Source organism: Astatotilapia calliptera, chromosome 6 (genome assembly GCF_964374335.1).
Source record: "Astatotilapia calliptera chromosome 6, fAstCal68.1, whole genome shotgun sequence".
Classification (NCBI taxonomy): Eukaryota; Metazoa; Chordata; class Actinopteri; order Cichliformes; family Cichlidae; genus Astatotilapia; species Astatotilapia calliptera.
In genome coordinates, this window is record NC_137427.1 from 5,762,642 (window position 1) to 5,778,114 (window position 15,473).

The following is a 15,473-nucleotide window of genomic DNA, read 5'->3' on the forward strand; positions in this document are numbered from 1 at the left end:
AACTATGGCAAAGTTTAGATACAAGCTAATGACATGAAGTAGTCTCATATACACACATTATGAGCAAAAAGTGGTGATTGCAGAAGAAACTGATGCTAATAAATCAGTGGAAGTCCCCTTGAAGCACACGTCTATAGCAAGGAGGTGGAGACTGAGAGTGACTTGTGCCATCGTTCCCACCTGTCTGAAGGCCTCCACCATCATTCCCGTCCCCCAAAAGACTGGTACAGACAGCCTCAGTGACTACTCACCTATAGCCCTCATATCTGTAGTCATTAAGTGTTTCGAGCGGATAGTCTCTCAGCACATCAGACATTGTCTACCCCGCTCCCTTGACCACCACCAGTTTGCTTACAGAGCAAATTAGTCCACAGAGGATGCCATCACCGTCTCCCTGCACGGAGCACTGACCCATCTGGAGAACAGGAAGAGCAATGTGGCGATTCTCTTCGTGGACTACAGCTCAGCATTCAACACCATGATCTCAGACATCTTCGCCACCTTCAAATCCCTCCCTGACACCTGCATCTGGATCAAAGATTTCCTCGTGGCCTCAGTCACCATGGTTGGGGTCATGATGGTGATGAGACAGCGTACAGGGCCAAGGTAGAGATCTTGTCCCACTGGTGCTCAGGAGGCACAGACAGGTGCATTGCCCTCTCATTATAAATGGCGAACAGGCAGAATCTGTAAATACTAAATACAAGTGTGTCTTAAAGCTGGCTGGGCCTTAAGGACCATTGTTTTGGTTTAGTTTGTTTTTTTCTGATCACCATATGTCACCTGCACCTTCTGTTGCAGACACAAGCACAAGGATCTCTTAAATTTTTATCTACATCCAATCTTACATATTTCTTAATGTGCTGTAGTGTGCAGGGACTTTGAGATGTATCAGACCACACCAGTTGTGGGTTTAAATGAGCTGAGCCCATTTTTGAATAGAGATGATTCTAATTGGATATCAGCTCCATTATTGTCTCCACTAATGACCTCTGTGTGTTTCTCATTAAATTTACTCATTAAACTTGATAAATATATAAATAACAGGAATAAAACAGACAAGAAATGTTCTTAGTTTTAATTGTGGTCAGTTTGGTGCAAATTCTGATTGTAAAGGCTGTCATCTTGTAGATATCCCAATGTGTTGCCGGTAATCACTTTTTTGCACCAGACAAATGCTCACTATATTATAAAACTTAATAAAAATAATAAAAACTAAAACTAATACTGAAACCAGTAAACACTGAAAGGTAACTGAACAGTAAAAAATAAAAAGCAGAAGTAGCTCATTGCGGCACATAGAAAACTTAGCACACATACTTGTAACATGATTCAGTGACCACGACTCCTTGCTCTCACACCACATTAACCAAACTGTCTGTTTTAGTTTATCTCTCACATGTTTAAGTACTTCACACTGAGACTCATGCCTGACTCATTTACTTGAATGAGGAAGCTTCATTTTGCAGGAGATCTTATCAGTTTTCTAATAAAATGCTTTTATGTGTGACGATATTAAAAACATCATTTTATTTATATTTATTCTTTATGTTGCATATTAAGGTTTTAACTATATGTCCTTCTACAATAAAACTACTGAAACCAGTTCCTGATAAGGAAGCAACCTTCAGTAACCTGACATTCTTTCTGATTCTGATTCCAGACTAATGCGTTCTTGTCTGTAAGGCCGTTGTGCATGTGTTTTGCTTTGAGGCAGCTGTTATGATTTAGCACTATATAAATAAAATTAAATTGAACTGAATTTCAGCTGTGCACTATATAAAACAGCTCACATTTAAATAAATGTGTCACTCTTTTAAAGGTTCGTACCACTTCCTCTGTAAATTTATTTCACTTCACTTTGCATACATTTTTGCTGTTAAGTGTACAGAATCATTGTTATTTTTATTGAGTAGGCAATAAAAGTGAATGAAGTCTGCTTTCTTTTCTACTGTTAACACCGCACTGGTTTGAGTCTTGATAATAGAAAAAGGACTTTTCAAATTTACATCTATCAGTGCTTTGAGCATGAGATTCTCCAGCAAATCCCTATTGATGATTTGCATATGACACTATTTAGCAGTAAGTATGTAGTCATTCAGAGTATATCATCCAGGGCAGTGGTCACCCTATGATCGGAAGGTCAGGGGTTCGAATCCACTGAACGGCTACCCTGAGGTACCCCGAGCAAGGTACCGTCCCTACACACTGCTCCCCGGGCGCTGGACTGGTGGATGCCCATTGCTTCACTGAGTGAATGGGTTAAATGCAGATGACTAATTTCCCTATGGGGATTAATAAAGTATACATAGTATACATTATTGCAATGAAGTGCTAATAGCATTCAGAGTTAAAAGTAAAAAGGCCCATGACAGTCATCTCAAGGGAACGCCCTATCTTCTCTGTTAATACTGAAACTGTTGAGTCAAAACTTTATCAGCTCTTTATCCTCTGAAAGATAATTGAGTTTCATGGGAGTTTTGCCCAACCAGTGTACGGTGTACAGGAGAAAGCATTCAATCGTGTCCCTCGGGTTTCCTTTATGGACAGGATTTTTAGGCATAGCCAAGTGGCGGAAGGCTTTCACTTGGGTGGTCTCAGAATCTCATCTCTGCTTTTCGTGGATGATGTGCCTCTGTTGGCTTCATCGGGTGATGGCTTCACCCGATGAAGTCGAGTGCAGTCGAGTGTGAAGCGGTGGGAACAAGAATCAGCACCTCCAAATTGGAGGCCATGTTCCTCAGCTGGAATAGGATACCTCCTGGGCACCTCCTGGGTGAGGTGTTCTGGGCATGTCCCACCAGGAGGAGGCCCCGGGGTAGGCCCAGGACACACTGGAGAGATTTTATCTCTTGGCTTGCCTGGGAATGCCTTGGTGTTCCCCCGTACAAGCTGGAGGAGGTGTCTGGGCAGAGGGAGGTCTGGGCTTCTCTACTTAGGCTGCTGGTCCCCACAACCTGACCCCAGATTAGCGGAAGAAGATGGATGGATGGATAGTCTTTGACTTGAAGAAATTTATTTAACATTTAAACCTATTTAAAATATAATATTTTTTTATGTTTACACTCACTCTTTCAAATAGATGCAAGTAAAACACAGCAAAAAATAGATAAAATCAAAGAGTCGGCGGCACTAAGTCCTGTTGTTCTTAAATCTATTTTCACCTGTTTAGAAGAAGTGGAGCAGTCGGAGATTTGCCCGGGGGGGGATCCGGGGGTTTCTCGCGGAATTTCACATTCTCGTGGCAGCGTGCTATGTTTTTGCTCACATTTGCAGTTAAATTTTTCTGTGTAGAAAGAAGTTTTCCTCCCAAGTAGAGTGTACAGGATGCTAATGTTTTTGTCACTTTTTACGGAATCAGGCTCAAAGTAAGGTCAGTACTTCCACACATTAAACGCTACATGGTCATACTCTCTAGTAGTAGTAATCTAATTACTTTATTGCAATAGTAATCTCTTACTTTACTTGTTACTTGAAAAAAGTAATTGGATTACAGTAATGTGTTACTTGTAACACGTTACTGCCCATGTCTGCTCTTGACACTGGTTATCACTAAGACTTGGTGCACACGCTAAAATGTAGGAAAAGAAGAAAGTTCCATGATTCAGCATGCAGCTGTCACTCAACTTCCCTGCTCGTAGATCGAGATTAACTCGTCTGTCCCAAATCGAGTCAGAATTATCAACATTAAAGGAGTCACTTCTCCAAACTAATACTGAGGATATCTCTAATTCTATTCTAAAACTAAAACTTCAATACAATCAGATTTGGGATCCAAGTCAAAAGCGATATTCTTAACTTTGAATTAGGAGATAAACCCCATAAATTACTTGCCAGACAATTAAAAGATGTCCAAGCCCAATGGACCAAACATAAAATTGTCTCCTCTACCGGCATTTTAATTCCTGACCCAAAGGTCAGGATTTTTTTTTTTTTTTTAAAGAAGAAACTGAACAAACAGTTACCAATATAAACTTGCAATAAAAAGTTTGTAAGTCGATTAGTTTGATTTTTATGTAAAAAGGATCTTATTCAGGGGGCTTGTTTTGATGTCTTTGTTTGTCTTTATATTGGAATTCACTAATTCTGTGACACATTTTTGATCATTCTAATTATCATGTACATTTAGTTTAAATACCACTATGAAATTTTGTATATTTTTAATACATGATTACTTTATGTCTTTGTTTCATCTATGTCAATAGCTCAGTAGGTAGAGCATTTGCCCCATGATTGGAAGATTGAGGGTTCAAATCCACCGAACGGCTAACCTGAGGTACCACTGAGTAATTTACCCTCCCTACACACATCTCCTCTGGTGCTGAATTGGTGGCTGCCCACTGCTTCCCTGAGTGAATGGGTTAAATGCTGAGAATAATTTCCCAACAGGAGATAAAGTATAAGAAAAAAATACTTCATAGTCCTTTCCTTTGAAACTTTAATAATTCCAAACTGGTGAAACCCTTGTAGATTCATTACTGTTTCTGTTTAAACTCCTGATGGCCACGAGGTTATCTATGAGTCTCCTAGTATTAGAGTTAATGATGGGTTGTTTCGATAAGATGCTAAATTGGATGTTTCTGCTTCTGGCAGAAACATTTACTTGTGTTTAAGGTGAATGTTAGATTCAATTCAGTATTCTAATCTTTTTATATAGATAACACACTTTTGCACTCTCTATGCAAAAAATGGATAGAACACCCTTCATTGCCGTGTTATATCAAAACCAAAAAAATAACGCAATATTTTTTTGAATACTTAAAAGAAACACAGGCGTTGTCGTTGCTGATGCTTTATTGCTAGATAGTTGAAACAATATGGAAAAAGAAGCATAGGAAGTGCATTACAGTTCTGAGTTCAAAAAAATATTTTTTCACATAAAAGTTAAAGACAGAATGCCATGAAGTACAAGCACATAGATATTCAGCATGTCGTCAAATCCATACCGGCTTCTTTCCTAACAACAACATGTGGCTTTAAAGTCTCTCATTGGCTGGCTTCTCATACTTATTCCACATCTTTCCAAGAAGAACCCCATTTCTGGTATGAAAAACCTCAGCCAAAGACGGACTCATGGCCGAGGGGATATACTCCTGACACTGGTTCCCACTAAGACTTGGTGCACACTCTACGATGTAGGAAAAGAAGAAGGTCCCATGATTCAGCATGCAGCTGTCGCTCACCTTCCCTGCTCGCAGATCAAATGAACACTCGCCTAACAGATCACTGTTCCAGTAAGTGTCCTCATCATACACAGCAAATTTAAGTTTGTTTTTCATGTTGATGGTGATGGTTCCAAACTCAAATGTTTCTCTCCATCTAGGGTTGTCATCATTACTTATAATATCAGTGCGCTTTTTCTGATCACCATATGTCACCTCCACTGAACCATCTGTTTGACTCCAGTCATCACCATACAGACCCTTTGCATAAAGTTTGAACACCTTTAAGGTTGCCAGACCTTTCCCAGCAGGACAGCAGTTTGACTTGATGTTCTGGTTACTGTTGCAGACACAAGCACAAGGATCTCTTGCGTTTGATCGGTGCCCAATCTTACAGGTTTCTGAACATTTCTTCAGCACTGCATTTTTCTTAATGTACTGCTCCACTTGTTGCTTCAGTCCTGCCCTGGCAGGATGATTTAATGGCAGTATGGTGTGTAGGGGTTTTAAGTTGTATTGGACCACATCAGGGATACTTTTAAGAGAAATGAGCCAGTTTTTATAGACCGAGGGGTCAGATTGACCTACAAAGAGGATATCACCTCCATCAATATCTCCACCAATGACCTCTGTGCGCCGCTCATTAAATGAACTGCTGAAAGTTTGATTAGACCCTAACATCTTTTTCTTTCTCTGACAGTGGTCAATTGTGGCATTAATACTGGCAGAATTTGCAAAAGAAGCTGAAGCTTCAACTGACAAACAGTCACTAACATCAGTATCTGTTAGTCCATTCATTGTAGCCATGCAGGTCTTGACAGCAGTGGATGCTTTAATTTCACCTCCAAGAGACACTTGTGTGATGTAATGTGTTCCATAAGTGTCAATCAGATTGTGATATAATGGCGCAGTTTTAGAGGAATAAGGGGGAATGGAGTCAACTGCCGGCTTGAATTCCTGACTCAAAGGAGGACTTGTTGCCAGTCTGTAGCTGTGGAACAGAAAAGCATATAGATAAGTTTAACTTAATTGTGAAGATGGCCAGTATTTGTATAGCGCTTTACTAGTCCCTAAGGACCCAAAGCTCATGTACATACACACACACAGGTGATGGCAAGCTAAATTGTCCAAGCCAGGGCTCGAACCGGCAACCTTCCGATTACAAGGCAAACTCCCAACTGCAGCTCCAGAGTCTGTGCGATGTTGACTTTCAGCACCCAAAGGCATGTCTGCATATGTGAATGAGCTGCGCTTTGTGTTTAAATTTTTGGGGGAATCCGTTTACCTGTTCTCATTTGCTGTTTTAGCTGTTTGGTGGTTGCTGAAATAGTGTTGTGAGCCTTAACCTGAGATACTTGCGTCTCTGGCAAAATTCAGGATTTAATAAATCGATATTGCATTATTTAAACTAAAATCTTGAATCGGGAAAATCAATTTTTTAAACGCACTCTTTTCACATCGTACAAAATGTTAATACACAGCTTATAAAATGATATGATATTCCAGTACACTCCAGATCTGTATGTATGTGTTCTGGGTGACCCTATGGGGGGAAAAGTGTTTAACATCAATGCAGTACATGCAATAAATACTTCAGTGACACAGAAACCATTTGATTTTGAATCACGCTTGATGCTAAACTAAAAAATAAATAAATACATTAAAAAATAAATAAATTAAAAATTATCAGCAAATTACTCAAATAAGAAAAATATCCACTGACATACTCACCCATAGTAATGACAGTTGATCGAATGGTGTAAGAAGGTGTAGCGGTCTTGTTTTGACTTTTTCATAGCAAAGGTGGAATCTCTTGAGTGAGAACCTCCAAAGCCAACCCCAACTGTTACTGAAGGATCTACCGGGATGTCAAGGCCAATTTTCCAGTTGTTGGATACAGATGATGTCGAGTCATTGACAAGAGTTTCAACAGAATCATAGACCACACTGGAGACCTTCAAACTGCACTTGGGCAGGGTTCTCCAGTCCACCACAGCAACAGGGACCTTCTGTTTCTCGCCATTCATGTAACGGTTACAGTACATCCTACAGCTACCATTTCCAATCTTCCATGTTTCAGTGTCGATCACATAGGCACCTTTTCTCTCCATCGTCACAATGTCAAAGCCTTCACCACCCAAGTTGTAACCAGGGACAAAGTGAGCCTTTTCACACTCCTGTGGTGTACCAATGAAGCTCACACTGGAAGGAAGGCACAGGGGACTCCATGCCCAACACAGGAGCAGGACGTGCCACAGCTTTGCCATCTGAATGGAACCATTTAACAATGAGAGGAGATTAAATTACATGAACAAAGGGGAAGTTAAACAGTGCAAAATTCCATTCCAGCTTTCTTAGGGCGAGAGGCAGGGTACACCCTGGACAGGTCACCAGTCTGTCACAGGGCTAACACACAGACACAGACAACCATTCGCACTCATATTAAAACCTATGCACCATTTAGAGTTACCAATTAACTTATCCCCACTAGCTGCATGTGTTTGGACTGTAGGAGGAAGTACCCAGAAAGAACCTACGCAAACATGGGCAGAACATGCAAACACCACACAGAAAGACCCTGGACTGATGGTGGAATTCAACTCGGGACCTTATTGCTGTGAAGCAACGGTGTTAACCACCATGTCACCGTGTTGCACCCCAGTGTAAACTTAATACCCAAAATATCCAATATACCTCACCCAAAGTTCTTATCATTTCTGATGAAGTATGTGCAGGTAACACTTTGGTGAATTTATAGCTAGCAAGCTGTCAACATATACAGTGGCTTGCAAAAGTATTCGGCCCCCTTGAACTTTTTCACATTTTGTCACATTACAGCCACAAACATGAATCAATTTTATTGGAATTCCAGGTGAAAGACCAACACAGAGTGGTGTACACGTGAGAAGTGGAACGAAAATCATACATGATTCCAAACATTTTTTACAAATAAATAACTGAAAAGTGGGGTGTGCGTAATTATTCAGCCCCCTTTAGTCTGAGTGCAGTCAGTTGCCCATAGACATTGCCTGATGAGTGTTAATGACTAAATAGAGTGCACCTGTGTGTAATCTAATGTCAGTACAAATACAGCTCAGGTGGGGGAATCTAATAACAAAACGTAAAACGTTTTGCATTTATCTTTAAAGCCCACATCATATTTTTGGACACCACTCAGGCAGCCAGCAATTTAGTTAGAATATTTGGCTAAACATGTTACTCTACTTTTAAACAACTAAGAATATATAATATTTCACGATTACAAAATAAACTGTAAGCAGTTGAATTTTGAAATAACTCTTGTTTTGCATAGTTTTGTTACATTAACCATCTTATCTAGTTTCTACTGGTCATGCAGTGATTTCATGCACCTCCACGGGAGCATGACCACTTTTTTCAGAGCCACTACACTAAAGTATTAACCAAAGGACAAAAAGACAATCATATGGAACAAAGGACTTGTTGGTCTTACCTTGACAGCTGTCAGAAAGCTTTGGTCAGTACCTTCTATTATCTTACCTAGAGGGTAGTGAAGATGAAAGAGTGAAGTTTTAGATGCACCACGCTCTTTTATACCTCACGATTTTAACACCCACAATCCAGCAATGATGTGTTTTACTTCTTTCACACCTATTTCACACATGGGGAAGCTGTCTTTTTATGGCTTGTTAATACATAATAGTAAGCGAAGTAAAAATATACATACAGTCATTTGAGAAAGAAAATGTTCTGAGAAGTGTACAAAATTCTGTGGAAAGAAATATGTACACCCCTTGTAAAACCACATTTAGCAGCAAATTCTTGCAATAATTGTTTCATATATGGCTTAATGGTCCTTCACATCATTTTGAAAGAATTCTAGCTCACGTTGGAGCCTTGAAAATTTTTTATCATGTATATGCCCACACACACATATAGTCAGGGTCAAAAGTCAAAGTCAGCTTTATTGTCAAAGACCATATGTACAGTCATACACAGGAATTTGAAATAGCAATGCTCCCATGGCCCTGAGTGTACACTAAAAATATAAAGATAAAAAAGTAAAAAAATAAAATAAAATAAAAGTCTTATGTACAATACAATACAATACTTAATTATTTAAGCAGTAGTGTCCAAAGCAATCATAGTAAATGTGGGCAAGTGCATGTGCAGTGGGAGTGGGCCAGTCAGTGAAGGGGCAATGGTGGTGGGTCAGAGTCGAATGTTTGGGGGGATGGGGGGGGGGGGGGGGGGGGGGTTCAGAGGAAACAAGTGAATGCAGGTCTGGAGATCATGAGGGTGAGAGCAGGGGAGTGAATTCAGCATCCTGACTGATGGAGGAAGCTCTGTCTTTCAGTCTACTTGTTTTGGCCCGGAGGCTCTTCAGTCTCCTTCCTAATATGAGGCGGGTGCAGTAGATGTCCTGGAGGGAGGGATCCTCTCCGCTGCTCTCACTACCCGTTGTAACTTTTTTTCAGCAGGACCCAGTGCAGGAGCCATACCACACAGTGATGCAGCTGGTTAGGATGCTCTCAATGGTGCCTCTGTAGAAGGTTGTAGGGGTTGAGGCTCTTGCTCTCCTCAGTTTGCGGAGGAAGTAGAGTTGCTGTTGAACTTTACTGACCAGTGATGCAGTATTTTTTGACCAGGAGAGATCTTCTGAGATGTGTGCACCCAGGTAAGGCAAGGCAAGTTTATTTATATAGCACAATTCAACAGCAAGGTGATTCAAAGTGCTTTACAGAGACATTAAAAAACAGAAACAAATAAAAAGCATGATTTAAAAAAAAAGAGTACGTTTTAAATTTTAAGCTTAAAAGTAAAACAGTGTGGATTTGGTGCTTTATTCAAATGCAGAACAGGTGAGTCTTCAACCTGCATTTAAATAAACTGAGTATTTCAGCTGATCTGAGGCTTTCTGGGAGTTTGTTCCAGATATAAGGAGCATAAAAGCTGAATGCAGCTTCTCCGTGTCTGGTTCTGACTCTGGGAACTGATAAAAGACCAGATCCAGATGACCTGAGGGATCTGGAAGGTTCATACTGGGTCAGGAGGTCACTGATGTATTTTGGTCCTAAACCATTCAGAGCTTTATAGACCAGCATCAGAACTTTAAAGTCTATCCTCTGACGGACAGGCAGCCAGTGTAAAGACCTCAGAGCTGGACTGATGTGGTCCACTTTTTTGGTCTTAGTGAGGACTCGAGCAGCAGAGTTCTGAATGAGCTGTAGTTGTCTGACTGATTTTTTAGGTAGACCTGTAAAGATGCTGTTACAGTAATCAAGCCTACTAAAGATGAATGCATGGACTAGTTTTTCCAGGTCCTGTTGAGACATCAGATCTTTTACCCTTGAAATATTCTTGAGGTGATAGTAAGATGATTTTGTTATTGTCCTAATGTGTTTTTCTAAGTTTACGTCTGCATCCATCACTACACCCAAATTTCTCGCTGGTTGGTGGTTTTTAGGTGTATAGATTGAAGTTTTCTAGTGACCTGTAATCGTTTTTCTTTGGCGCCAAAGACTATTACTTCCTTTTATTTATTTGGTTTTTTTGTTTAGTTGGAGACGATTGTGGCACAACCAGTCATTAATTTCCTCAGTGCATTTACCAAGAGCCTGTACAGGGCCTTGGTCTCCTGGTGACATTGTGATATATATTTGTGTGTCATCTGCATAGCTGTGATAGTTTATTTTGTTGTTCTTTATAATCTGTGCCAGTGGGAGCATGTAAATGTTAAACAGAAGAGGTTCCAAGATGGAACCTTGGGGAACTCCACATGTGATACTTGTCTGCTCAGATGTGAAGTTACCTATTGATACAAAGTATTTCCTGTTTTCTAAGTATGTTTTGAACCAGTTTAGTACAGTTCCTGAAAGACCTGTCCAGTTCTCCAGTCGTTTGAGTAATATGTTGTGGTCAACTGTATCAAATGCTGCACTGAGATCCAGTAAAACTAAGACTGACATTTTTCCACTGTCTGTATTCAGACATATGTCATTAAACACTTTGGTCAGAGCAGTTTCAGTGCTGTGATTCTGTCTAAAACCTGACTGGAAGGCATCGTAGCAATTATTCTGTTTTAAGAAGTAATTGAGCTGTTGAGAAACTGCTTTTTCAATTATCTTACTTAGAAATGGGAGGTTTGAGATCGGCCTGTTAGCTGTCAAGATTGTCCTTTTTCAGTATAGGTTTAATTACAGCAGGTTTTAGTGGTTCTGGAAACACACCTGACATTAAAGAAAGGTTGACGATTTGTAACAGGTCTGACTCCAAAGTCTTTGAGACTTTTTGAAAAAACTTGTTGGCAGGACATCTAAACAGCAAGAGGAGGACTTCAGGAACGTGGTGCTGCTTATCCTCTCCACAGCAGCACCATTGATGGTTAGTGGGGTGTGCAGGGTGTGAGATCTCCTGAAGTCTATGAGGATCTCCTTAGTCTTCTCCACATTCAGGGACAGGTTGTTGTTGCTGCCAGATGGTTAACTTCACTCCTGTAGCAGGTCTCATCGTTGTTGCTGATGTGACTTACCACAGTTGTGTCATCTGCAAACCTGATGAAAAGGTTGGAGCTGTGTGATGGTGTGCAGTCATGGGTCAGGAGAGTGAAGAGCAGGGGGCTAAACACACATCCTTCGGGAGCCCCTGTATTCAGTGTTCTTGTGCTGGAGGTGTCTTTCTGTCAGGAAATCCAGCAGCCAGTTACACAGCGAGGTACTGATCCCCAGCAGATCCAGTTTGTGAATGAGTTGCTGGGAAATGATGGTGTTGAATGCTGAACTGAAGTCTATGAACAGCATTCTAAGGTATGAGTCTCTAGTGTCCAGATGTGTGAGGGCTGAGTGAAGGGCAGTTGAAATTGCATCATCGGTTGAGTGATTTGACAGGTATGCGAAATGGTTGGGGGGAAGAGATGTCTTTATTTGAAGCATGACTAACCTTTCAAAGCACTTCATAATGATGGAGGTGAGTGCGACCGGATGGCCGTCATTAAAGCAGGAGGGAGATAACTTCTTTGCTACAGGAGTGATGGTGGAGACTTTGAGGAACGTGGGAACGACAGCCTGACTCAGTGACGTATTAAAGATGTCTGTGAAGATATCTGTGAGTTCCGCAGCACAGTCCCTCAGTGCTCGTCCCGGGATGTTGTCAGGTACTGGGGCTTTGTGTGTATTGATCCTGGCAAGGAACACACTTTCATGGGAAAGTGTCACCACTCGATCGTTAGGGGGGGTGGCGTCTTCTGTCCACAGTCTGCTTGTAGCCAAGTGGGCTTGTAACCTTTGATGGTCTATATCCCTTGCCACAGCCTCCGAGTGTCTCTGCTGTCACTGAAGCTTTGAGAAATCCTCCTGGAGTACTGCCATTTTGCCTCTATGATGCCACGTGACAGTTTTGCCCTTGCTGTTCTTAGGCTCACCTCATCCCCAGCTCTGAAGGCTGCATGCATGTGACTGCATATTTATATAATTATTAGCTAGGGTTAGGTCTGCAACAATCTGCAACAAGAGTGGGGCACAATCAAAACTCAAGTTCTTTAACAGTGATTAGTGAAAAAGCATTCAGCCAAAATATATAGACAGGAAACATCTGATCTAAGTCTCATCTTTTAAAAATAATTATTAATCATCGCCTCACGTAAGTGTGAAGTACAACCAAGGTTTCCTGTCTGTACTTTGCGGGAGGTCTGACAAGAGGCTTTTAAATTAGATTTTCATCATGTTTTAAACTGTTATATAAATAGTCTTCTGTACTTTGTTCGTAGGACTGCGCTAAAATAGCAACCTAACTGCGTTAAGATGCTCTGATTATCTATCTCACACTTTTTTGTCTTCTTCTCTTTTTTTATTTAGCCCCTGACATGATACGTGTATTTACACGTAAACTAGTTTAGATTTTACTACCACTAAAATCTAAACCAGGGTAAACTCAGCAGCCGACTGTCTGTAACGGGCTGAGAGTCACGTTAACCATAATATAACAAGCAGGAATAAACTGATGGACCTCTCCGTGTCTCCACCATTAAACATGTCTCTGGTTGTAGCAAGTCATGAAACGTTTCCCTGTTTCTCTACTATATAATATAACATTGAAATATTCAGATAACCAGAGATTGGTTTGCTGGATGTTCTCAGATGTGTGTTATCTCATTTGGATAACTTTCCTACAAGATGAACATAGTGGGAAAACGAGCATTCACTCGCAATTTTTAAAATATAATATATATATTTTTAAATAAATCTTAGTTTAACATGTACATAGCTTTTGGAACATTTTTTTTATCGTTATTATTTTTCATTTACTTTTTTCTGTTGGTGTTACAGTAAGTTCACCTTTCAACTACTAATGTTTTGATGTGCAGTGAAAATCGGATATTGTGAGGCCCTCTGCATGAAATAGGTTTAGCCTACACAGATAACAGTGTGGTGCTACTGAGTTGATGGGAAGGACTCATATTGTTAAAGCTGAGCAACAAAGGCCACAGAAGCCCTTTAACACAAAATATACTTAAATGTATAAGTTACATTTTGCACTGAATGTTCTGACTGTATTATGTGACCATGTAGATAAATTGTGTTTCTAAATGATTTTATGATTTTTATTTATCTTTGTAAAAAGCCATGCAGACTGCTGTTGTACTCTGTATTATTGTTTGGCCCCTTTACAAAGGCTAATTAAAACCTCACAAACACAACTAGTTCACCTATGAATGGATTTATTTCACATTTCCAAAATAAGCTTCAAACATTCGACCCACAGGCCAACTGCTGGCTTTGTAGAGTGGACAGTTTCAGAGAAGGAGGGCAACAATTTCTGCTTCTCATTGTTTTGAAACCAGGAAGAATGATCTTGCAAGTCATTATAAGATCACATCATGAGTGAATCTCATCATCAGCTTTACATCCTTCTTACTGACAAACACATTATCCAAAATGAAACAGGAAGAACTCAAATATATTAATTTTCTTTATAAAGTATCATTTATTAAATGTCAAAGTTTTCAGCAATAGTACTTTTATTAAAATAGTTTTTTGTTGTAATTCAACAGTTTGATCCCGCATAAATTCACACTGGGTTGTATGTGACCCATGAAGTAAAAGTCAAAGTGAACTTTATTGTCATCTCTGCCATGTAAATGTATGCAAAGAGACAAATTATAAAGCTCCAGGTTTACACATAGTGCAAATGGTAGGATACTGTACTCTGACATAGAGAATAAGTTCACACAGACAAAGATACAAAATATCAATACAAACTTAAACTGTATGGTTAGTCTGCAGTAAACTCCAACACAGAAAGTGTGGAATGATGCTTGTATTGATCAGCCATGTCCTGAGTTTATATACCGTACTCTGCAAGACACAAATGAAGTGGACAGTTGTAACTTATATGAGCTACACAGTTACAAATTTGCAGTACGTGAAAGTCATAGTCTGGATATAAAATACAATGTCTGAAACTTGAATAGATATGAAATGATATGAACATTACAGATGCAGTTTACATTCTAACCAGACAGCCCTGCACAGAAGCAGGAGCTGCCACAGCTTTGCCATCTGTATGGCAATGAGAAGATATGAAATGACATGGATAAAAAAAACGAAAGTTAAACATTCTTACACATCTCACACTGCAGCCCTAAACCTTTTCAGGCATTACTTACTGAAAATACATGTGAGACTATTAATATACAAAAAATGCTCAAGTCAAGGAATGTCTTTAAACAAGAAATAACTCTGTCGTCTTACCCTGACAGCCAGCTCAGATCAGTACCTGCCATCGTCTGAAGTATGCTCTAGTACTGATGTAGAAGTGGAGACTTCCTTGGGCTCTTTTCACAGATTGTATTTTTAACTGCTCTAACACCCACAGAAACAATGTGCACTAGTTAATTTCCCCTCACACATAAAACACATAGAGCCACTGTAATTTGTGATAACCTGTTGATGCATTGCAGAAACTGAATAAACAGTTACCAATATAAACTTGCAATAAAAAGTATGTAAGTCCATTAGTTTTATTTTTATGTGAAAACGATCTCGCTCAGGGAGGTTGTTTGGATGTCTTTGTTATATACGGTGTAGCTCGGGCAATAGAGCAGGTCATCTACTGATCAGAAGGTTGGTGGTTCAATTCCTGGCTTCCCCTAGTCTTGGTTAAGATACTAACCCCAAATTGCTCTCTGATGCATCCATCTGGAGTGTGAATGTTAGTTAGAAAGCACTAAGAAAATTGTGCAAATGGGTGAATGCACAAGTTGTGTGAAGCACTTTGAGTGCTCAGAAGAGTAGTAAAGCACTATATAAGAACCAGTCCATGTATATTGGAATT

At 40.0% G+C, this 15,473-nt stretch overlaps 1 protein-coding gene across 1 annotated transcript; it reads right to left on the reverse strand.

The window, feature by feature from the left end:
- Window positions 1-4,779: 4,779 nt before the first annotated feature.
- Window positions 4,780-7,878, reverse strand: LOC113023199 (perforin-1-like). Its single transcript, XM_026169223.2, has 2 exons — window positions 6,894-7,878; window positions 4,780-6,153 (listed from the first exon to the last, which is right to left on the reverse strand). Exons 1-2 carry the CDS (start codon window positions 7,427-7,429, stop codon window positions 4,977-4,979), a joined length of 1,713 nt encoding a protein of 570 aa, XP_026025008.2. The 5' UTR covers window positions 7,430-7,878; the 3' UTR covers window positions 4,780-4,976.
- Between the last annotated feature and the right edge of the window lie 7,595 nt (window positions 7,879-15,473).